The 26,028-nt window shown below is 38.1% G+C and overlaps 1 protein-coding gene across 5 annotated transcripts in view; it reads left to right on the top strand.

The window, feature by feature from the left end:
* Positions 1-26,028, top strand: part of wrn.L (Werner syndrome, RecQ helicase-like L homeolog) — a 63,563-nt gene that overhangs the window by 24,421 nt on the left and 13,114 nt on the right. For all 5 annotated transcript variants that reach the window (XM_041570068.1, XM_041570042.1, XM_018234581.2 and 2 more), the window contains 12 exon segments: positions 1,326-1,432; positions 1,916-2,106; positions 5,208-5,382; positions 7,542-7,723; positions 8,683-8,784; positions 10,441-10,533; positions 13,210-13,351; positions 23,952-24,122; positions 24,206-24,303; positions 24,544-24,628; positions 24,714-24,790; positions 25,829-25,904. In XM_041570068.1, the coding sequence (XP_041426002.1) occupies positions 1,326-1,432; positions 1,916-2,106; positions 5,208-5,382; positions 7,542-7,723; positions 8,683-8,784; positions 10,441-10,533; positions 13,210-13,351; positions 23,952-24,122; positions 24,206-24,303; positions 24,544-24,628; positions 24,714-24,790; positions 25,829-25,904 (1,499 nt within the window).

Raw genomic sequence — 26,028 nt, 5'->3', positions numbered from 1 at the left:
GCAGCTTAGATGCAGCCCCTAAGAGCTGCCGATTGGCTTTCAAAGGAGTAGGTGTCTAGAATGTAAACTAAATTACACCTTTTAAGAGCTGGTACAACTAGAATGGCATTTGAAACCTATACAAAAAAAACAAATGAACAACTCCGTAATGCAATGTTCCAGGTCACTAAATAGTTTATATAATCCTATTAAAAGATCGTAACTTTGAGAACTGATTGTGTATTGCTTTCCTGAGAGAGGTACAATTTATATCAACATTGTTGCCATTCCTAACTGTTTTACTACAACTAGATTATGTGTACTTTGGCATTCGCTAAACATGAAGACGAAATTTTTAGAATGTACCTTTGTTATATAGACAACTGAGTATATTATGGTTCAAAATGGGAGGAAATGGTGTATTAGTATTAATAATAAGAAGCAGCAAGACTGTGCAGTGTTTGCAATAAAGGATCTATTGTTTGTAGCCTTAGTTCAGCATAGGGCGTAGCACAAAAAATTGACCAGATTGTGCACTAAACTGACCTTTTCACCATCAGGTGAAAATGGCAGATTTAGCAGCAGATGAGATTCCATGTAGATAGATGTCAGGAAGAGATCTTCCATCTTCTTTTTTTCATATTTCCCCGGGCAAAAGCATGCTCAGTTGAACGAAATAGCCAAATTTTTAGTTAAAGTTGGCTTTTCGTTCTACTGCGCATGTGCAACTGCGTGAAGAAAGTGGAAGCAGGAAGAAGATCTCTCCATGGTGCTCACTGGTATAACTCCGGGCCGGTGCAGTTTTCTGCTGATAGGAGCACCGGCCCACGGTTTCAAGTAAGTCAATACAATCACAGGGTGATTAACATTTTTAAGTCATATTAGTTAATAAACTAATCTAACCAATTTGGTGTTGCCAGTAATCCATATTGAGCAGTTACAAGCATTAAAATTTGTAAAATTACAATGGTACCCAAATGTTTGCACAGACAGTTTTTCACATTTGATTTAATTTCATACAACTGAATACTGCTTCATTAAAAACTTTAGTTCAGAAAACACCACAGTACACAAATGTTCATGGCAAATGAAAGATATACCATTGTTATCTGTTTTTGTTGAAAGTGGAGTAAATTATTATGCAGGCTGAGAGGGGTTCCCAAACTTTTTCATATGTCCAGCAACAGACCTACACAATTTTGTTTTTACTTTTCTTAAGACCTCTGCTAAAGAGTGCTTAATTTCACTACTGTGTTTAATTGCCTGTGATGACAAATACAGCGTAAATGAAAATGTTAAGAAATGTGTGATATTATTTTATTTATGCTACCATTTTAAATGTCCAGGTATCACTTTAATTGCTATTGATGAAGCACATTGCATTTCTGAGTGGGGCCATGATTTCAGAAGTGCCTACAGAAGTTTGGGATCACTGAAGAGAATGCTACCAAATGTAAGCATTAATTGACCGATTACATATTTACAATAATATTTCTGTGTGTGTGTATAAGTGATACTGACACTAAAAAACTACTCTTGAAAATATTAATTTACATTAAGTTACCTATAGGTTATGTTGGTCATTTTTTTCACTGATAGGTTTACTTTTATAAGTAATTGTTACTTGAAGTTCCTAAACTTGATGGTTTTGCCAACCTCACTTTCCGTTTTCATTGGATTACTGTTGCACACATATGGTAGCACCTTTACTGATGAACATGGGGGATCAGCTAGGTAATATAAAAGCATTGGGAAAATACTATTAAAAGTATATATAGCCAGCAAAGACAATGTTATGATAGATCTAAAATAAAGTTTTGTTTCCGGTGTCCATATCTCTTTAAACCTTGTTGCAATGTAGACTAGAATGCATGAAACAGGATAGTATGAATCCAACATCCAGTTGCATCACTAATGTTATCCTTTCTGTGTATAGGTACCTATTGTGGCCTTGACAGCAACAGCAAGCCCCTCAATTCGTGAAGACATCACAAAATCTCTCAATCTCCATAACCCTCAAGTCACATGCACTAGTTTTGATCGTCCAAATCTTTACTTAGATGTTGCAAGGAAAACCACAAACATTTCTATTGACCTACCACAGTTCCTTATTAAAAAACAACAAGGGTGAGACCACAGAATAAAACATACTATCTGTTTGCTGGTTCTCCTGTGCCCATGCATATATTATAGATATAGATATATATAAAAATTAACATGTATGCAGCTTATTAGAAATAATCTTCTAGCCCTCTTGAAGCCACAAGCAGGTACTGTACATATATGGGATCAGTTACCAAAAACCTGTTATCCAGAAAGCTCAGAATTACAAAGGCCACAATAAAAAAAAGATTTTTAAAAATTATTTCCTTTTTCTCTGTAAAAATAAAACCGTACATTGCACTTGTTCCTAACTAAAATATAATGAATCCTTTTTGTAGGCAAAACAGTCCGTTGGGGTTAAATGATATTTAAATTATTTTTTAGTAGACTTAAGGTATGGAGATCCTAATTACGGAACCATTATCTGGAAAATCCCAGGTCCCAAGCATACTCGATAACAAATCCCATGCCTGTAATGCCATTACTATCAGTCTGTTGTTTTTGCTAAATGCATAGAACTGCTGAACTGGTTCCAGATCTGTGTTGGAATATAAGAACACAAAGGATCTTTCTGCACTTGTGATAATCTGGTAGTAATATCAGGTGGAGAAGATATAAAATTACAGCTTGTGGCTTTATAGAACAGAAAAATTTGGGAGGCTCCATGGGTAGCGGGACTTCTGGGCATGCAGTATTGAGCAATACATTTTATTATGCTAGGTTGCATTTATAGTTAATAAGGAACCACCCTAGCCTAAACCTTTGTGGCAAGGACCAGCAAAATGTGCAAATTTAAAGGCAGCTAAACTATAGAACAAATAATAACTGTATTGAATAGTTGTATTTAAGTGAAGCATATTGATTCGACTAACACTTACTTTTCTAAGGAGCTTACAATCTAAAAAAAAGGTTACAATCTAAGCAATTAAATTCTTTATTTACTCTTGAGTGGCTTCCTTTAGAGACACTCACATTTCACACTGGTATTGAAAAACACAGGTGGGTAAAGCGTTGAGTCCAAACAAAAGTTAATGCTGATAATTTCTCTGAGGACCCTCCCCAGGTAGCAGATCATTTTACCCAACATGTCATTAGGAGTAAATTGAGTCTGAGCACTGTCTGCAGTTCATAATATGGTAATTGACCTAATTTGTCTGCCTTACTTCACTGCTGAGATTATAGCTTTTGTTTATTTATGGTAATGATTAAATGAACATGTTACATTAAATTGCATCTTATTGTTTTTATTCCTATGTAGTTTTGCGCAAAGCTATATTCTAAGTATCTTTTAGATACGTGCATGAAATCTTAATGTATTTTACACACTCCAAACTGTTTCTTTTCTATTATTCAGTTGTTATAACTGCATTATATTGGTTAACGGTGGCTACATGGAGGGATGTTCCCTTGTGATTGTTATGCTTCTGCCACTTGACCAGTTTAACATAGAGAAAAAAATCGTAGTTTACTTCTTTATCTTCCCAAAGGAAATAATGGACCAGATCTGAATTAAAAAAAAATACATTTCATTTCTGTATTTGCCTAGGTCCCTCGGCGTGCTGTTAGCATTAGGGAGCAGTGCATTTAGAGTTCTGATCTGTTGCTAAAACTGGTAGTTTAAAAATGTTTCTAATTTAGTTAGCCAAAAATGTTATCTATAAAGGCTGGAGTGAATAGATGTCTAACATAATAGCCAGAACTTCCTCTTTTGCAGCTCTCTAACCTCTTAGTCAGCAACTTGAACTGGGAACACATGGAACATAGCTGTTTATTTAGTTTGCTTTTAATCCTTTGCATGCAGATTAGATTCAAGGACTAATTAACTGAACAGTTATGTCCCATGTGGCCCCCTTCAAGGCACTGATTGGTTACTGACTGGTAGCAGAGAGAGCAAAGGAGGAAGTATTGTTCTGGCTATTATGTTAAAGGAGAATTCAACCTGTGGGCAAAAAACCCCGTACCCCCCCACCCCATGTAGACCCCTCTCTGCCCCCCCCCCAGGCTAACTACCCCCCCCTCAGGAAATGCCCCATACTCCATACTTACCACTCGCCGCAGATTCATCCAGCAAAGTTCCACGCATCCATCTTCCACGTCCTCTGTCAGCTGACTGGGAGATCGGTATTTCTGTGCATGCGCAGTTGGAGCAGTTTGCCGGTTTACGACAACTGCGCATGCACGAAATTACACGGAAATTGACCATCTCCCAGTCAGCTTACCGAGGATGCTGAAGATGGATGCGTGGAACTTCGCTGGATGGATCTGCGACGAGGGGTACTGGAGTATGGGGCATTTCCCCGGGGGGTAGTTAGCCTGGGAGAGGGAGGGGGGTCTACGTGGGGTGGGAGGTAGGGTTTTTTTTGCCCACAGGTTGAATTCTCCTTTAAACATCCGTTCACTGCAGCCTTAATAGATTACATTTTTGGCTAACTAACTATATTAGAAACATTTTTTATTTTGCGCAGCCTGTCTAATTGTCCGATTTCATTTATACACTGAACAGTTACTTTAAAGGAGAGTTAGAACCTGAAAAATTATTTTGCTAGACATGCTATATTTTATATATTCCGCAATACTTTCTCAGACACATCGCAATCATGTAATAGTAATGCCTTCTAGGTTGTACGCAGGAACACCCCTGTGTTCTGATTTTGTTAAGCCATCAGTGTGACTGATCACATGTTTATTGTGTGCCTTTGGCTACTTTTGAGACAGTAAGCATAGGAGTTATTGAAAATCAAGACATTAACAAGGTGAGGTTATATTCTTTATAAAAGCTTGATTTTACAACTTTGATGCACAGTGCACTGCAAACTGCACAGTCAAGTGGTATGAATCTCATTTAGTTATCAGATTTGTATTCTGAATTCATATCTGGATTTTTTTAGGCCTGTTCTAGTGTTAGTCAAAGTTTTGTCATTTGTCTTTGTTCCACTGATTTTGTTCTCTCTAATTCCTTGTATAGCGCACCAGATTAGGTTGTTGCTTTTTAATTCCAATATAACAGCCCCACACATTGTTACCTGTTTGAAGGCTGCTTGAATGTTTTAATTCAGATTTTGTATTTATTCATGCTCGAACTAATAACTAATAATAAGAGCATTTTTGTATTGTTTTTCATCAAGCTCCGGCTGGGAGTTTGAAGGCGCCACAATTGTTTACTGCCCAACAAGAAAGACATCAGAACAGGTTACAGCAGAGCTAATTAAACTTGGCATTGCTTGTGGAACATACCATGCTGGCATGGGAATCAAACAAAGAAGAGAAGTACACCACCGCTTCATGAGAGATGAAATCCAGGTACAGTCATGGTTCATTCAGGTACAATGATCTGGCACAGCATGTGCTGTGTTCGATAAACAATTACATATGTATTTTTGGTTTAACAAATGTATTATGACCAGTAACATTATATGATTAAATTAGTTGTCAATACAAACGTTGTTACTATAGAGTCTATGATGGCAGCTCGTTTTCTGTACTACTTGCACAGTGTAAAACTTTAAAATCCTTGCTATATTTTAGTTTCCCCCAAGAAGCTTTCTAGAATTCAAGTAGAGATCTATGGATCTATTATCCAGAAACCCATTAAATGAGAAATTCCGCATTTTTGACTGTTTTTTTATGTAGAAATGTAATAAAGTATATTGTACAGGTATGGGATTCCTATACCCCAAAACCCATTATCCAGATATAAATAATCCTATTTTTTTTGTAAATTTGTAAACCCACACCCACACCCACACACACACGATTTGTAAACCCACACATAAACAAGGAGAACATATAAACTCCTTGCAGTTAATAAGTAATTCAGTTTCAGTAGAAAATATGTTGCAAGAACTGGTCAAACACAGATAATTACTGCAAAAATTAAAGTGCTCTTATTAACACACTACATATTTCGAGCAAAAGCCCTTTTTCAAGTGTTAGTCACTTTGCTTCCCCCTAATGTCTAGTTAGCAGGCCCTAGGAAATTCAATTTAAATGGTAATCTGGTAGGGTTGCAGGGTCATTTTACAATGAGAGTCAATTATATTGAGTACAACTGTACATTTCCCTTTATCTGCTGGTAGGATAGTGATCTTAGGGTCCTTACTAAGAGATGTGAGAGCCCTCCTACCTTGGGTGGTAAGGTTAGAGGTAGGTATTCTAGTGCTTGACAAGGCAGCTGATATTTTCAGTCGGAGTTGTCGGCTTCCTCCCCTGGTATATGATTGTTATTGATGGAAGATTCTGTGGCTGTGATGAGCTTGACCATTGAGGTGTTTTGTGGATCAACACATGTATGATGGTATGCAAACAGTACTGTCAAAATTGCAGTACTGTTAGCAGATCCCCAGCACAATAGGGATGAGTAGCATAAAGACCTGATAGGCTATAACGGGTACTCAATGAAAGGGGGTTATTCATACCTCAATGCATGTATCCCTTAGTTACATGGGCAGGCTTATGTAGCTGTTCATGATCCACATGACCTATTATACTAGATGGAGACTAAGCAAAATCTTCTCAAATATTTCACCCAGTTGTCTCTGCTGTGGCAAAGATGTTTGTATACTCATAGCATACTCTATGGCACTGTCCATAGCAGGTCACTAGACAGAAGTCATGAGACATCAGTCAAAGATTATTGAAACTACAATACCTCCAAACACAGCAATGTGTCTACTTAAAGGGATACTTTCATGGGAAAAATGTTTTTTTCAAAACGCATCAGTTAATAGTACTGCTCCAGCAGGATTCTGCACTGAATCTGTTTCTCAAAAGAGCAAACAGATTTTTTTTATATTTGATTTTGAAATCTGACATGTGGCTAGACATATTGTCAGTTTCCCAGCAGCTCCCAGTCATGTGACTTGTACTCTGATAAACTTCAGTCACTCTTTACTGCTGTACTGCAAGTTGGAGTGATATCACACAATGGGAAGGTAACCAGATAGCAGCTCCGTAAAACAAGATAACAGCTGCCCGGTAGATCTCAGAACAACACTCAATGGCAAAATCCGGGTCCCACTGCGACACATTGTTACATTGAGTAGGAGAAACAACAGCCTGTCAGAAAGCAGTTCCATCCTAAAAGCCAACTTCCCTTCCCCCACCTCCACAAAGTGGTGCCTGGCAGTTACAGTGATAAGTAACACGAGAGAAGTTGGACCTCATCAGAACAGGTCAACTGCATAAAAAGTAGGGAAGCTGGCAGAAATGGATAGATACCCGACTGGCAGACATTTCACTAGCAGGACACTGTTGATCCCCCACCTCTCAACTACTCTATTTTTGTAATAAATGCTTCTACTCTGTTGTCATCTCAAAATGTTTATTATTATTATTATGTAGCACTACAATGTTCAATACGTATTTATTTTGTTGTTCACCTGTGAAATCAAAATCCATCTTTAGGAAAACAAAAATCCAGCTGCCTATGCTGTAATAATAATAATTTGTTCACCTTACAGTGTGTTGTGGCCACTGTTGCATTTGGAATGGGTATCAACAAGCCAGATATTCGCAAAGTTATCCACTATGGTGCTCCCAAAGAAATGGAGTCATACTATCAGGAAATTGGAAGAGCTGGACGAGACGGGCTTCCTAGTTGTTGTCATGCTCTGTGGACACAAGCAGATATGAATTTCAACAGGTTATATGTTGGTCATATATTTTATTCATGAATACATAATTGATCTTTGGTATGCTTTATATATGTCCGCATGTGTCGATTTCACCGAGTTCTACTGTGTGTGTGTGTGTGTGTGTGTGTGTGCACACCGAATACAGGATTTGGCCTTTTTCAGCAGGATTCGGCCAGATAATTTATGTTGTTTTCGCCATTACTACATTTTAAGTCTGCACAAAGGGCTTGGGCTTAAAGGGGCAGTCTTCATTTATATTTGTAATTTTATATTTTTTCTACAGTTTACCCTTTTAGTCTATCTTTGTCCAGCCTGAAATTTGCCTAAGCAAGAGTTTACTTCCTTGCCTTTTCTTAATGGATTCTCAGATTTGAAATCACTCTGCTTTCCATGATGTGTGGTGCAAGATTCTCTTGAAGGCAGAGGGACTTCATGTCACAGAATCACTTCATAATGGAACAAGGTGAGGGAGGGGTTGTATTACACTTCGAGTGCAACAGTCCTCTCCTGTTTATTTTACATGAAGTAAAATTGTATTTAGGATGTAGAGAAAACAAGGTTAAACGGTGCACAACATTTTATGTTGTCTTCTTATTTTCAGGTTCAGTCATACAGTGCTGGGGCTCATTTATAAACACTGGGCACATTTTCACATGAGCAGTAACCCATAGCAACCAATCAATGATTGGCTTTTTTTCAGCCAACTGCAGGTCAAGCAGTGAAAACAAAAATGTGATTGTTGCCTTGATTTACTGGCCTGGGCAAATTTGCCTCTTTTCTTTTAGAAATGAGCCCCAGTGACTGCACTCATAATTTACCTATTGTGGATGTGAGACTTGTCATTCATTTAGTAAAGTTGGGGAATTTAAGGTGGTATTGAAAGGTACAAGATTTCTGGTCCCATACCATGGGTTGAAATCACCAGGCTTCTCATAAAAATTTCTTTGTACAATGTTGTCCTTTTTAGACACATGTTGGGTGAGATTCCGAACAAAGGTTTTCGAGAGTACAAACTGAAGATGCTGACAAAGATGGAAAAGTATTTGAACTCAAGCACTTGTAGGCGCAAGTATGATCATGTTTTATAATCTGTTCAGATCCATTATCTGTAAATCCGTTATCCCGAAAGCTCCAAATTATGAGTCATCTCCCATAGATTCCATTTTAATCAAATAATTCAAATTTGTAAAAATAATTCCTTTTTTGCTGTTATAATAAAACAGCACCTGTACTTGTTCCAAAGTAAGATATAATTAATCCTTTTTGGTGGCAAAGTAAGCCTATTGGGTTTATTTAATGTTTAGATTTTTTTTTAGTAGACTTAGAGATACTGACTTCACAAAATAACCTTTTTTATTATCTATCATAACATTGTCTTTGAATGCTATTTATAATTTTGCCATAAAAGTATTTGCCTGGTGCTTTTACAAATACTTACAAAAGCAAGTCTATAGGTGAAAAACGATCAACATGACCTATAGGTAACTTTTGATGTAGATTAATATTTTGAAAAGAAAATTTTTAGTGTCCGTATCACTTGAAGGTATGTAGATCTAAGTTATGAAAAGACCTTTTTACCAGAATCCCAAGCATTCTGTGTAAGAGGTCTTATACCTGTATATTTTTTTCTACTTTTATAAGATTTTTTACTTTGTATTATTAAAACCTTTAATTGTATTAGATATTCTGAATTGATTTGATAGCGTTACACATTAATAATGGGCATATGGCATTGTTTAAATAAAAAAGATAAGGAAATAAAGTGTGTGTTTCTCAGGTTCAGAATGACTTTCTTATTGGTTAGGCTGACATAAAGTTGATTGGTGTTTTTTTTTAAGTAGACTTAAGGTATTGAGATACAAATTACGGAAAGGCCGCTTAGCTGGAATACCCCAGATCCCATACCTGTATATTGTTTTCTACTTTTATCGACTTGTTGCCAAGGCTGCCTAAAATGTTGGCACAACTTTAAAGGGATACTGTCACCAGACTTTTCAGGTTGGCAAAATAGTCAGGTTTAGGAACACTTACAAAAGCAGACCTATCAGCAAAGTTATGTTTGGTGTCCCATTACAGTGCTGCAAATACAGATCAGGGCTTATCACTTTTCATTGTGTTACACTGAATCAGGGCTTCATTTTTTACTTTTAAGATTAAATTGACCAGAGTATCCGTAATATCGTACATGTGACTTGCATATAGGGATTTTATGCCATGTGAACATTTGAAGGCTATAAAAAAAAAATCAGAAATCATGAATCAAACAAGACACAGGCTGCCAGATCCTCAGCACTCCGCTACTTCTTTAAAGATGCCATCAACTTTGAGCTTTGAGGGTGAAGCATTCAGCTCATTCAACCATTTTAAGATATACTTCTGAGGCCACAACTACTCATCCTAGCGAATGATATATGAACCACAAACGTCACCATGAACAACAAAAGCATCATACACTAGCCTTAGTGCACTTAATAAACACAGAATTCCCATAATTACATTTATTTACCTCTGTTTTTCTGCATGAAAACACAATGGTCTTTGTTATACAGAGCATATCTAGTTTTTCTTAAGAATGCAATGATTGTCTGTGAATGAATCAAAGGCGAATAATTATGCCATGTGATTCAATTAATTAATTTTCATTTAAGATCTGTAATTTATTATTTCAATTTAACAAGTACCTTCTTGTCCATTTTGATATATTTTCCGCTGTTCCTTGGGGTAGAATCATCTTATCTCATTTTGAAGATAAACAACTCCGCAAGGCCTCCTCTGGCATCATGGGGACAGAAAAATGCTGTGATAACTGTAAAACAAGGTAACTATTTTCTTATAAGGTTAAATATCTTGAGAAATTAATTAACTTTTATTACATTTGTTTACCCTAAAAACTATATGATTGAATATAGCATTTAGCAGAATTCTAGTACTTATTGTAGTATTGGGATTTAGCTGAACCTAATCCAAACCCTTACAGCTTAAAGCTCTGCAGTATGCAATCAAAAAAAAATGGGGGGGGGGGTATTCAGTATCACTGTCATTAAGTTACAGAGTGAATATAATTCTATCTCTAAATAGGTATTGTTTTGAAATCAAACATTTTTCTTGGAGCCTTCATATACACACAAAGAGAAAAATATTTTATTGCCAGCACTACAGTACAGTGTGTGTGGATTTCTTTAAATTTAAAAGGTAGAGCTCCTGAGTAAAACAGTGAATCAAATATGGTTGTTCCACTCACATATAATGCATGTTGCTAAAGGGTTGAATGTTTTTAAATTCACCTTAATATTTAGTAAACTGCAGGCAGCGTAGGACTCGCCTAAAATGAGGGCCTTTGACATAGCAACACAAAATCATTGGCACACAGGTAATGCTAGCAGGTTATACCTTGCTTAAGATTTATTGCAGCATGCAACGTTTCGGGGTTACCCCCTTTATGGCCATTTCCTCCATTTGCTGTGCACCAGGGGATTGTTTCCGGTGAAGGCCAGGGTGTGCGAGTACTTTTGGACAATACATAAGGTGGTCTTTGACATAGCACACAAGCTTACATACAATGCTTGAATGTTTCAATTATAACTCTCACTGACTCTTAGTATTTTGACAGGTTTTATGTTGCAAAGTTTCATAAATCTCGGAAATTGGTTTTGGGAACACACATATTATAAAACATTTAGATTGTGTTTTGTTTTTTTTGCAGTGGTCTTTCTCAAATCACAATAGAATAATGATTTAGAATTTTTTTTTTGGGTTGGATGTGGTCCAGTATTAATTTCCTTCTGTAGAGGATCCAGTATTTAGCCAGATACAAAAACAATAATGAATCCCTATTAATAAAATGGCAGTATGTATTTAAGGGGTTGTTCACATTTACATTAAAATCCTTCGAATCGTTCAATTCAAAGGATTTAATCGTTCGATCAAACGATTTTTCCTTCGATCGTACGAACAAAGGAAATGCGGTAAATCCTTTGACTTCGATATTCGAAGTTGAAGGATTTTACTTAGATGGTCGAATATCGAGGGATAATTAACCCTCGATATTCGACCCATAGTAAATGTGCCCCTTAAAGTTAACTTAAGTCGGGGGCAGATTTATCAATAAGTGAGTTTAGAGTTTAATATATAAAAAGTCACCCAGGTTCTGTTATATTATATTCCTATGGTATTTTTAGAATTGTATTTATCAATCGGTGAAAGTTAGAACTCACCATTTGATAAATACGGTTCTAAAAATCCCATGCAAATTAATAGAATGCAGTTGAGTTTTACTTATTAAACTCTACATTATAAAACATAATAATGTCCAAAAACAATACAAATGTGGTGAAAAGAGGCCTCCCCAGCCTCTACAAATCCGCTGTCAAATGTAAAAATCACAAACTGACACATGGCTAAATGCTAGTGGGGTGCTTCCATGTTTGTTGAGTTACCATAGGGACAGCTAGCACACAACATTCAGGCAATCAAAGTCCCTTTGTCAAAGCTAACACATAATTTTGGCTGAACAAAAAAGGTATTTTGTCAAGTCTATCTCCAGCATAAAGGCCAAGGAAACCCAAATTACTTGGAGGAGTGACAATGTGTTGGGCAAAAACATGAATTTAGTCACTGTTTGTTCCCTGGGTCGGTGCCCTTTTTAGGGAAAAAAATGCATTAGCAGGGAAAGTGCCAATTGCAGAACTGTGTCATTTTCTTACTATCCCTGTTGTTCCTTGGTTAGACTTAGGAGAGTAACATTTCCAGACTTTTCTCGTCTGTATTTGTAAGTCTAACCAAGGGATCACTGGGAAAGTTAAGTAATATGGTAGCTTGCCACTGCAATAGAAACTTCCCGGGGCTAGTGCATTTTTTCCTTAAAAGAAGCACCATCCCAGAAAAACTAACCTAGCAACTGCATTAATTGAATTGGCATCACCAGGGAATTTAGGTTTTCTTAAGGGATGCACCAAATCCACTATTTCATATTCAGCTGAACCTTGAATCCTTTATTAAAGTTTCGGCCAAATACTGAACCGAATCCGAACCCTATTTTGCATATGCAAATCAGCACCGGAGAGGGCAAAAGAGAACCACTCAAAATGCTTTAACACCTTGTTTTGTAAAGAAAAGTCACACGATTTTAAGGATTCGGATTCAGTTTGGCCAGGCACGAGTATTCAGGCCAAATCCTAATCCTGCTGAAAAAGGCCGAATACCGAACAGAATCCTGGATTTGGTGCATCACTATTTTCTTTGTCCTTTAATTATGTTTTGGCTTGTGAGAAATACACACACCACGATTAGCACCTTGTGTCTGCAGTTTACCTGCTAAGATACACCGATTTATTAATAACCGTGATCGTTATTTATTTTAAAGTACCAACAAGTTAAGCATCCCTTTACATGAATCATGGAATCACAGGACCTTACTAAAAGACCTTACAATATAAAATATTTTATTGTGTAGTTTGGTGCTCAACATAAGCTTATATTGTTTCTCCTGTTTCAGACTAATATGTAATATTTCAATAAATGACACTGAAGACAACCTACAAGATTTTGGACTACAGGCGTACAAATTTATTTCAGCAGTAGACGTTTTAGGGCAGAAATTTGGGACTGGCGTCCCAGTGCTCTTCCTTCGTGGATCAGTGAGTATATGCACATCTGTGAATATATTACTTTTCAATTAATACAATTTTTAATACAATTTGTGGCCTCTAAAAGACTAAAAAGGAAGATTGCCTATAGGTTAATTTTCAGTCATTTTTAGTTTATCACTGCTTGCTTGCTGTGCTAGCGTTCTGGGTTCAATTCTAGACAGGACACTTTGTGCAATTAGTTTTTATGTTCTGCCTCTGCTTGTGTAGGTTTTCTTGGGCTATTCCATTTTCCTCCTACAAAACCTATGCAAGTTAATTGGATTGATCATTGTGTGTGAAAGCAACAGGGACTAGATAGGGATTGTAAACTCTTCTGGATCATGGACTGGTGTGAATTAAGTGCAATCTCTGTGCTGTAAAAATGTTTTAACTATAACCATTAAATAACCTCATGTTTATCGTTTGTCTTGGATCTTTGTCTTGAGAAAGGCCCCAACAGGGACTGAAATGTCACGCAAGCTGTTTTTTTTACAATGATTATTATTATTAATAACATGTATTTATATAGCGCCAACATATTGCATAGCACTGTATGATCTGGTTAATTTTATTAATTATGGACTATGCACCATACATGTCTGATTTTTTTTTGTTATCTATTGTATGTATTAAATTGTTCTATATACTATAGTATAACAAAGTATATACAATAAGCATATATGATATCTAACCAGATATATTGTGGATCGCTGTGTGGGACTGGTTCTTTGACTTCATGCTTTGAGTTTTTTCAAATCTTGATATTAAAAAATATCATATAACATTTAAACTCTGGTTTAATCTGCTGAATATTATCTTTCAGGTTTTGAGATTTTTTCCAAGTAAAATCACGGGAAAAAAACACAATCTTTACATTTTATTAATTTGACACTTAGATTTCTGGGTCCGTCAGTGGTATGGTCAGATTTAGTAGTGTAGTACCTCATATTTTCTCATAGGTTTTGCAGAGACATGTGACCCAGACATGTAGTTCCCTGGAGTTTTCAAGTGAAGTTCAAAACACGCATGCGCAATAAGCATATAGTGACATTAGGGGCTTCAGAAGAGTCTGTGCATATGCAGTGACATCACTTCTGGTCACGTGTATTCACGATCACTTCCAGGATTCACTTTTTTTTTTTTAAAGTGATCCAGTGTATGTATAGAACTTTTTAATGGCAGGCCACTAGGAAGCAGAGATGTGAGCTCATAAATATATAAAGCTTAGAACACTGCAAAAATCACTTTTAAAAAGCCATTCTATAAACTAATCTGGACAAGAGACACGGTAGGGCTTATTTACTAGTGCAAGGCACCGTGTAAGTTCACAAAACAGGGAGAAAACTTGCATGTTCTTTGCACTTTTGCATCCTCTTCGCACCTAGTGCGCTGTTATATAGTATACATAAGGGGGCACCTTTGACTCGAGGTACAGCAGAGCCCATGACAGCACTGTGTTCTGCACCTTGCTCTAGATCAGCGCTGTCCAACTCCTGTGGTACTGAGGGCCTGGAATTTTTCTGACTTATGTGGTGGAGGGGCGATAATGGAAGCCAGTGTTGAACACTCCCTGTTTTTAAACCACAACCATGTTTCCTCAATAACTCATGTCCACATTAATGGTGGTAGCACACCAAAAAAACAAATGTTTGGTGCTCACTGCAGGGATATTACTCACGTGAAACAAGTTTATTATGTCATATTAAGACATACCCTTAAATCCATATGCCTCATCCTCCTCTGTGGATATCACAGCAACCCCCAGCACATGATTAAACACCTTGGGGACCCCTAACAAGTATTTCCAAATGTTAACAAACTCCCACCAGGTTCACCTCCCACAGGCACAGTATGGCACACACAGGCAGAGTAGAGCAAGCTGAGTGTGGCACACACAGGTAGCGTAGGGCAGGCACAGTATGGCACACTTAGGGAGTATAGGGCAGACAGAGTATGATGCACACAGGGAGTATAGGGCAGACAGAGTATGGCACATACAGGGAGTATAGGGCCGACTGAGTATGGCACACACGGAGCATAGGGCAGGCAGAGTATGGCACACACGGAGGATAGGGCAGGCAGAGTATAGAACACACAGGGAGCATAGGGCAGGCAGAGTTTGGGGCAAATTCCCTAACCGGTGAAAATTTGTCAGCGATGGCTTTGCAGCCATCCCAACACATTGCCAGGTGTAAATTCACTAAAGTGAGAAGTTGCGTCCAGGGCGCCGAACGCTGGCGGATTTTCACTAGCGTTACTTCGGCAATCAAAGTGAAGCTAACGTTGCCTAATTCGCATACGGCCAGAAATGATACAATTACATGGACGTATATGTTGCAGCAAATACATTACATTACACAAGTCCAGGGAACCTTAATGAATAAAATAGAGTTGTCATAATGTCCTACACATGAGCCCACTGTATAGTTTGTTCCATATGTTAGAAAATGGAGTAGGGAACCCGGTTACCCAAAAATTTTTTTATGGAGCTTTGCAGGCTATCACTCTGAAAAAAGGAAAAGACGCCAGTGTTTTTTGGGACTTTGCACTAAAAATTGGAAGTCATATGCACACCATTGCACTTTGCCTGGTCTGAGCTGGCGAATGAGGTCAGTAAAATCTGAATTTTACTGAATTTGCGGCGTTACGTCCATTCACCAGAGAGAAAACTCGCCTGGCGTTAGAGTGTGAAGCAACACTAGCGTCAATCTCCTTCGCTAGCGAAGTGACTCCTGCGCCCTTTAGCAAATCTGCCCCTATGACACACATAGGTAGTGTAGGGCAGGCAGATTATGGCACGCACAGGGAGGTTAGGGCAGGCAGAATACAGCAGGAGACAGGGGAAACCAGGACCACTCTAAGATGAACAGTTGATACTGTGCTACATACAGTTACAGTGCTGGTGCCCCTCCAGCAGTTTGTATGAGGTGTAAACAGGCGAACAATATGGGCACTTTCTGGGTCTGAGCTGTGAACAATAGAGGTGTCACAGGTTTGAACAATGGGGGATTATAGTTATGAACCTTAAATGCAGGGGCCATTGAAAAGGTATGTAAAGGCAAAAAAATTAAAGGAAAACTATACCCCCCAGACAATGTAGGTCTCTATTAAAAGTTACTGAGTAAAACAGCTCATGTGTAAAACCCTGCTTCATGTAAATGAACCATTATCATAATAATATACTTTTTTAGTAGTATGTGCCATTGGGTAATCGTAAATAGAAAATTGCCATTTTAAAAAAATAAGGGCCGCCCCCTGAGATCGTAAGATTCACTGTGTACACATACGAACCACATTTAAGGTCACATGAGCCAATTAACAGACAGAGTTCTGCCTTTTGCTTCAACACTTCTTCCTGTTACAGTTAGTGTTGTAGTATTTCTGGTCAGGTGATCTCTGAGGCAGCACAGATACAGTCACGAAATGGTGGTTCAAGGCAAGAGATGTAAAAGGGCAATATTTATGTAAATATATATTCCAGTTTGGTAAGATTCTTTAATATGTCATTCAATTTGATATAAACTATCTGTTGCTTAAGTATTCTTTTTGGGGGTATAGTTTTCCTTTAAATCCCATTTTTACTTTCTTTAATATAAAAGAAACTATATCCAATATCTCCAATATACTTTAATTAAAAAAGGTGTACTGTTTTTATAGGAAATTGTCCTTTCATTTACTTGCTCAGACTGATACGGATAGGAAGCTTAAAGGGGAACTCGGCTTCCAAACCAAAATTTGATAAAAAGGCCCACATAACACAGAAACCCCTAATATACCCATCACAGTTATAATTTTTTGGGTTTTTTTTAAGTAAGAATAAATGCCATTTCTATGCTGAAATCCAGCTAGTTAACAGTTCTTCTCTTTCTGCGTCATTTGAAATCGTGGCAGGGAAGGAGGGACTAAACACTTATCCACAGCTTACAGACAGCATGCAGGAACTACATAACCCACAATGCATTGCACTGTGATGTTCCTTTCCATATTGAAATCATGTGTGCAGGGAATTGTGGGGTTTGGAGGATACAGGCTAAGGACAGATGGCTGCTAATACAAAGTAACAGTAGTCAGCCAGCTCAGCAAAGTAGGCAGAGAGATCAGCAGGAGAGCAGGGGGCTAGGATTAGGCAACTGTTCCAAACCATTAAAAATCATGAAAAAAAACCATATGTTTAATTGATGATTATTGCAAATTTGCTTGAAATTATGTTTACTTTTCAAAGAGCTTAAGTTATGTTTTTGTGGAGTTGCCATTTAAGACAGTCCCTAACTGCTCTGCAGGGAAACAATCCTACTTTCAAACTGTAGGGGGCAGGGACTTCCCAGAACTCCAGCTTTGTTTGTTTCCCTGTAGAGCAGCCGGTGACTGTGTAGAGATTCATATCTGCAGCAGTCAGAGCAAGTAAATGAAGGGGGAATTTTACTACCTAAAGTCAGGTTTCTTATAAAAATGGTACAGTTTTTTAATTTAAGTATATTGGGGATAGGTTTTTTTTTTCAGTTAATAAAGTAAAAATTGTATTTTAATTTTGCCTTTACATCCTCTTTAATGTTTCAAACTCCAGCTGCAGGGACAAAGACCATGGAGCCAGATTTAAACAGATAAACTGGGATTCTCATTGAAGGATTATTTTGCTACAGCCAATGGTTCTGGAGAGTTGGAGAAAGTTTGATTTGTGCTGTTTTGATAATTTATGATGATTCCTAAGCCTAGCCTCCCAACAGCAGCCCAGACCACACTGAGCATGTGTGTGGTCTTGCAAAGATGGTTTAACAGTTACAGTTGATGACCTGTGTCCAACTTTGAAAACATAAATAATTTGTTTAATTAGGTTTCTGGTGCAGTAAGTTTATGTTTAGTATACAAAATACATAATTTCTAGCATTATTCTATTTTAGACTTTAGTTCCCCTTTAATATCAATACTTTACACAAAGGTAAGTAGTCACAGCAGGCAGACTTTCATGTGGGGCCCACACAAGAGAGGACCGGTGGCCGTCCGTTGGACAGCGCTGCTCTAGATTACTGCACCCATTCATGCTCTTACACTTGCATCAAGAGCAGTAATAAATGCACTCTAGTTTTCTTAATGCTTTAATGTGCAAAGGCATACTTCAATACATAAACATGTTATTTTGTGTGGTGATATAAATTAAAGCTTCATAATTTTATTGCCATTTACCAAATGTGCATTTCTGTAAACATGTATCTAATTATTTTACTACTGTAGCTTTCAAACATTATACCCACCCCTGTTGGTTTTTAAATCCGTAATTGAATCCACCGGTTACTTTTCTACTTTAGTGCCATGACTTCAATAACTCGGTATAGATTTCAGACAGTCCTAAAATAGGTCACATGAGAGGATCTGGTTTCAATTATTATCTGTAAAACTAGTCAGTCTTGTATAAACACGTCCTCCAGGGAAACTTTCAAATTAGGAAGTAGCTCTTGATGAAATGTTATACTTTCTTTGCTGATGCAAGTAAAAAAAGTAATCAGTATGGGAACTGTCCATGATAAAAAGTAGAGTGCCTACTACGTTCTTATTTATTAAGATGTGTGGTTATAGATTTTAAAGTGGTGCAATTTTACTCCCCCCCCCCCCAAATTAAATAATGAACTCTACTGTGGTCATTTAAGTTCAATTATGTCTAAACATTAGGCAATTGTATTGTGTCTGTATAGCTTTAACTGTCCTTGGTATGTTTAATTCTACTTTATTTTATTTAATTATTTCTGTTTCCTTTGTAATTTTAAAATAAAAGCATCTACTTTATAGGTAACAAAACTGCTTAAACCTATTTAGTTGGCAAAACAATCCCACTGAGTTATTTTAAAGTTTCAATGTTTTTAGTAGATTTATGGTATGGTGATCTATTTTATGTTTTCAAAGAAACTTGAGAACCTAAAATTATTTTACTGTGGCGCTCAATAAGTTTTGACACCTGTGGTCCATTTTATGCTCGAAGTGACATCTAATATGTTTTAAAGGGGTTGGTTATATAAATATGTGTAATCAATAAAAAATTTGTTATAGTTTCTGAAATAATCTAGTTTATCGTCACATCCTTACTCTGTCATCTGTTTCTTTTCATTCTGTATTCTTGACCTTGGCACTCATCCTGCCTGTAGGGAAGCAGGATTTACAGTGATTTTACAACAGTAAACTCTACTGTATACATCTTCTAGACAACAGGAGCCCCCCCCCCCCCCCAAAGGCTGCAATGGGCCTAACTGTCATTCAAAATCCCAATTTCTGCATGAAGAGAGACAGATAATGAAATGGGGAGAGAGAAGATTAATTTGATTATTTCAGAAACGGATCAGAATTTGTAATTGATTTTAGTATAATGAATCTTAATAAATTCTCACTTTCACAATAGTTCTCTTTTAAAATGTATTTAGAAATATTGAGATAATGGGCACATATGAAGTATAGGCCATTGTTCTCCAGAAGTATTTCCTCTGGTAGTATGTTAGGTTAGTAATGCCCTTTGTAGAATTTTCAGGTGATCTTATTTATACTGAAGTTGTACTAATAAATGTGGTTTGTCAGGGAATACTCTATTAATAGAATGCTTGAACAGCTCTTTAAGAACAGGCTAGAATATTTTATATTTGGGCTATCTTCTGATGTGATACAAGGTTATAAAAGTGATTTATATACATTGTTTAGATTCATACCTCCACCCAATGTTCATTCGAAGGTGTGCGCTCGTCCGTGAGCACACAAATTTTGAGCGCAGCATACACAACAAATTGTGTTGTGCACAAAGAATTTTCTGTGGAAATTTTTGTATCAAATCTGACCTGAGCACACAGTTTTTAAAAACTGTGCGCACAATTTTAAAATGTGCGTACAAAAAAGTTTTTGCGCACATTGCCGAGAAGAAATTAGAGGGAACGTTGCCTCCACCATATTCTGTTTTCATAATACCAAGGTTGCATATATTTAGTCATTCCACTACAATTCCAAGAACATCTGTGACCACAGATATTTGTTAAACCAGATACTAAGCCAGTTGGGCTTTAGGCTGGGCTGAGCTTGGCTTAATGAATCAGATGAAAATTGAGCGTAGGACTGGCCAGATATGGGATGACTTTGACGTAGTTGGCCAGCTTAATGTGTTTCAATATATGGACAAACAATCCCTGTTTTGTTTAAAGGGTAAGGAATTTTTCAGTAGCAGTATGCACAAAATGTCTCTTTAAATATATTGATAATGGGTTGAGTGCAGAGGACCTCTTGTATTTGTCTTTAGGCTGGGCTTCCAGCAATATTGAAGAGAGAAAACAAGCTTTTACCCTATATATCAGGGGTGTCCAGGACGTAGATCACGGTAATGTTGCTGGTAGACCGCGATCTGGGGCCTGGTGTCAGGACTCGGCAGTGAGCGAGGGAGGGCTGAAGAGTGGCACGAAGGAGAGGGAGGAAGCGCAGGGAGAAAAGAGCGGCATGAAGGGGAAGGAGGAAGGGTGCAGAAAGAAAAACGGCACGAAGGAGAGGGAGTAAGGGCGTGGAGAGAAGAGCGGCACAAAGGGGAGAAGAGGGCATGAAGGGGAGGGAGGGAGGAAGGGTGCAGAGAGAAGAGCGTCACGAAGGGGAGGGAGGAAGAGCATGGAGAGGAGCGGTACAAATGGGAGATAAGAGCGGCACAAAGGGCGGGGACACAAGCACAGCTCAGAGAAAAGGTGGAGGACAAGCACAACACAGAGGGAAGGTGGGGGACAAGCACAACACGGAGGGAAGGTGGGGGACAAGCACAACAGGGAGGGAAGGTGGGGGACAAGCACAACACGGATGGAAGGTGGGACAAGAGCAGCACGGAGAGAAGTTGGGAGACGGGGACAAGCACAGCATGGTGGGAGACAAGGTGACGAGCACAGCATCAAAGGGAAGGTGGGGGACAAGCACAGCACGGAGTAAGGAAGAGAGGTCAGGCTGCACGCATGAAGGGGGAAGGACTGGGAGGGAGGGAAAGCTGAGAGCAGCAATCACAGTGGAAGGGAGTGTGTTCAGACTTTCATAACCTGACAAATTTTGTAAAATGAACATGGTAATAAGGGGTGTGGCCAAAAATGGGCATGGTCAAAAAATTGCTACGCGTTATCATGGTAGATCTCCTGATGGGGGCCAGGCTTCAAGAGTAGATCCCAGTGTACCAAAGTCTGGGCACCCCTGCTATATATTATCTTCATTAGCCTTGAGGCTTCCTCATCTTCCTACATCCATTTTTCTTGTTCTTCTTGTAGGATAGCCAGCCCCAACTGGAGGACCACAGTCTTGCAGCCCCCAAAATTTTGAGCATACTGTGGAGTTTTTGAAAGAAATTTCTCCTGTGGGCCAATACTAGGAGGATGATTTATCAGTCATCTAGTGTTTTTAAAACTTGATTATTAAAAAAAAATGTAACTCAGGTTTTATTTGCTGAATTGTATCATTTGAATCTCCAAGATTTTTCCAATTAAAAAAAAAATAAAGATCCAAGTTTTTATAGAATCACTGAAAAAACAAATTCTCAACATTTTATTAATTATTTTATTATTAGCTTTTTGTATTTATAAGGAGTTACACAGTTTTGACCCCCACTTCTGTCACTTTATGTAGTTTCCCAGCAAATTTAATGCGTGTGTCGGTGATCTTGCGTGCGTCAGTAAGCTTGTGTGCATTGATATCACTTCTGGTCATGGGTATTTGCTGTGATGTCACTTGTGGATTTTGGTGAACATTTTTCAGGTTGAAGTGACTTTTGACAGGGAGATTACCTTTAATATTTTAATAGTGAATCAGCATTTAATGTTTAATCTGTAACATTATAGGCTGTGTCACTAACTATAGTCTACTTCAGGGCTGTCCAACTGGTGGCCCATGCATTGTTCACACCTGTGATCCTCCTGCATTGTTCACACTTGTGACATCTCTATTGTTTATATCCTAAAGGCCTGTACTATTCACACCTGAGACCCAGACTGAAACTGCCCACATTGTTCACCTGTTCACACCTTATTCAAAATGCTAATGGGGCATCAGTACGGTGACACTGAATGTAGTACAAATAAGAATGATAGCTTTCCCTGTCTCATTCTCTGTTCTGCCTTCCCTCCCTGTGTGTGCGCCATTCTCTGCTTGAACAGTGCTGCTTATGTGTTCCATTCTCTGCTTGCCCGGTGCTTCTTGTGTGTGCCATTCTCTGCTTGCCCAGTGCTGCTTGTTTGTGCCATTCTCTGCTTACTCAGTGCTGCTTGTGTGTGTAATTCTCTGCTTGCCCAAGGCTGATTGTGTGTGCGCCATTCTCTGCTTGCCCAAGGCTGATTGTGTGTGCCATTCTCTGCTTGCCCAAGGCTGATTGTGTGTGCCATTCTCTGCTTGCCCAGTGCTGCTTGTGTGTGCCTTCTTTGCTTGCCCAGTGCTGCTTGTGTGTGCCATTCTTTGCTTGCCCAGTGCTGCTTGTGTGTGTAATTCTCTGCCTGCCCAGTGCTGCTTGGGTGTGCCATTCTCTGCTTGCCCGGTGCTTCTTGGGTGTGCCATTCTCTGCTTGCCCGGTGCTTCTTGTGTGTGCCATTCTCTGCTTGCCTCGTGCTGCTTGTGTGTGCCATTCTCTGCTTACTCAGTGCTGCTTGTGTGTGTAATTCTCTGCTTGCCCAAGGCTGATTGTGTGTGCCATTCTCTGCTTGCCCAAGGCTGATTGTGTGTGCCATTCTCTGCTTGCCCAAGGCTGATTGTGTGTGCCATTCTCTGCTTGCCCAAGGCTGATTGTGTGTGCCATTCTCTGCTTGCCCAGTGCTGCTTGTGTGTGCCATTCTTTGCTTGCCCAGTGCTGCTTGTGTGTGTAATTCTCTGCCTGCCCAGTGCTGCTTGGGTGTGCCATTCTCTGCTTGCCCAGTGCTGCTTGTGTGTGCCATTCTTTGCTTGCCCAGTGCTGCTTGTGTGTGTAATTCTCTGCTTGCTCAATGCTGCTTTGGTGTGCCATTCTCTGCTTGCTCAGTGCTGCTTGGGTGTGCCATTCTCTGCTTGCCCAGTGCTGCTTAGGTGTGCCATGCTCTGCTTGCCCTACGCTACCTTTGGGATGTAAGCCTGTTACGGGTTTGTTCTTGGTGTTTGTTAGCATTTGGAAATTGTTGTATTATCCACAGGGGAGGATGAGGCATTTGGATTTAAGGGTATTTTTTTAACATAACTTAAATTTTTCACATATGAGTGATGAGGGATTTCCCTGCAGTGAGCACCAACCATTTGGATTTTTTTCTGTGCTACCACCGTTAATGTGGATACGATCTTAAAAGTTCTTGTTGTTTACAGTGGGTGTGGTTTAAAAGGGGTAGTGGCCAACACTGATTTCTATTATCGGCCCTCCACCACATAGACAAGTAAAATTTTGACCCTCGGGTACCACAGAAGTTGATAAAAAATATAGCACTTTATTCTTCCCAAGTACTAACTATAGTGATTAACTGCCATGATGATGATGAACGTTATCTGTAGAAGTAATAATGAATTTACTTATCAAAGCTGCTCTAAAATGTCTAGTACTGTCCTGTTAGAGAGACTTGGAAGTTGTCCCAAAAATGTAATGTCACAATTATGTTTTTTGTTCTTTATTCTGTAGACTTCTCAGCGAGTTCCAGATAGATTTCGAAATCATTCTCTCTTTAGCAGTGGGAAAGACCAAACTGAGGCTTTCTGGAAGGTGCTGGCGCGCCAACTTATTACTGAAGGTTATCTACAGGAGTCTTCAGGTCAAACCAAATTTTCTACCATTTGTGGTCTTACCTCAAAGGTAAATCCCACTAAGTTTCAGAATTCTTTATACTTCGTGGTTTAAAGGTCTAATTTAACCTTTAATTATTCCTAAATCCTTAGGGTAGTAACTGGTTAATAAAGGCCAACAACGAGCAGTGTCCAAGCCTCCTCCTGCCATCCAATAATGAATTATGCCTTCAAAGAACAAGAGTATCAAAGTACCATTTTTTTTTATAAACTATTTTTACAGTATTCATTGAGAGGGTAAAATATTATGCAAGTAAAATTAAATATTATAAAAATAAAATAGAAAGTACATATAAGTAAAATAAAATGTATTTCTTTAAATGTTTTCAAATAGTTTGTATCTGATATCTTCACTGCTTATCAGTTGGACATGCTTTTAATTACACATTTTATGTGAATTTTATTTATTATATTTTTCTCCTTTGTACTAGCTTCAGCAGTGCTCAAGCCCATTCTTCCATGGTACCACACGCCTCCTCAAATACAAGATCCAGTATGCCTAAAGCAGGCCCAGAGGTTTGAACTATAATTTTGCTATTATACAGTTTTCTTTTGCCTCGGTTACTGGTATGACCATAGCATTTCTTGTTTGTATTGACAGAAAATGGAATTGAAGGACAAGTTTTCATATCAGGAAGCTGAAAGATTGTCCAAAGCAGCAGGTGTTTCCAAGAGCAGGTTTGTTTTCATATTTTTGAACAGGTTAACTATAGTTCTAAAGCAGTATATCATTAAAGAATCTTCCTCAAAGTAGTGCTAGTAATAACACCAGGACTTCATTGTACAACTTGTGCACTGATATGTTGTTCATACACTGATCTGCTATGGCTAGGAACATGCACTTGCACTGTCTCTGACATTGGGTCAACAGAATATATAAGCCCTCCTTCAGAAAATATTAATGCATCCTGTGGTATCTGTACTGGGGATTTTCAAACTCCCAACGCAGAACTTAAAGATGGACCAATTCTTTTAACAATTTACTCATTACAGTAAAACCTCAATTACATATGCCCTAATTTTTCTCTGTTTTTTGTGGTCCCACCAATTTATAATACAGTATAATGGATGCTTTTACCTGGTTTTACAACCAAAATGTTGTTCCCAAAATGTCAGTTTGTACTTTTTGACTGTTATTCTTAGTGAAGTTATAAGGTTTGAAATACTGACCAGATGCAAATATTGTCATGGTTCTGTCTGTAAATAGTTGATTCCAATTAGTCTGTGCCTTATATAGCCATGGGCAAATCACTTATAGCTTTAGAGAGTGCATGTCATTGAGGCCTTGCACATGCCCCTTCATAGTGTAACATTAATGCTGCATATGCTCACTATGTAATAGGAATGTTTAACAAACTCATAAAGCCTTGTTTATTCATAATTATCACTGTTTTGAACCAATTTGAAGATTTGTATCTATTCTTACTGACCTAATATTATCCAGGCTAACATATAAGTTAAATATCAATTCCAATGATGGATGTGTCATCCTTTTTTTTTTTTTTAATTTCAATTATATACAGTTTTTTTGTGGCAGACTAAGAACACAAGACTTCCACAAGTGGAACATTTATAGGTTGAAGGAGACCATTATGATTTATGAAGCTACTTTTTTATGTTTGTTTCCTTTCATGAATTTCTATTTTGTGTGCTGTGCAAAATCTGTTCTGTTGTTAATCAGTCTAAAATTCTTATGTGAATGTGTTTTGTCAACAGCTTTAAACTTCAGACGCCATGTAAACTTTCAAGACCTCCTGAACCAGAAGTCTCACCCAGAGAGATGGAACTTCAGGTGGGTTGAATATTTTATAGTGGTGTTTTTTCCACTACTGATTTAGATTTTCAATTGGAATTCAAAAGAAAATATTTGTATGGTGAAAACAGTCAGATTCTGTAAATCAGCAATGATAGACTGT

The sequence above is a fragment of the Xenopus laevis genome, chromosome 1L, assembly GCF_017654675.1.
Source record: "Xenopus laevis strain J_2021 chromosome 1L, Xenopus_laevis_v10.1, whole genome shotgun sequence".
In the NCBI taxonomy this organism is placed as follows: domain Eukaryota; kingdom Metazoa; phylum Chordata; class Amphibia; order Anura; family Pipidae; genus Xenopus; species Xenopus laevis.
Note: the sequence above shows the minus strand (reverse complement) of the source record. Positions and strands in the feature narration are given on the sequence as shown.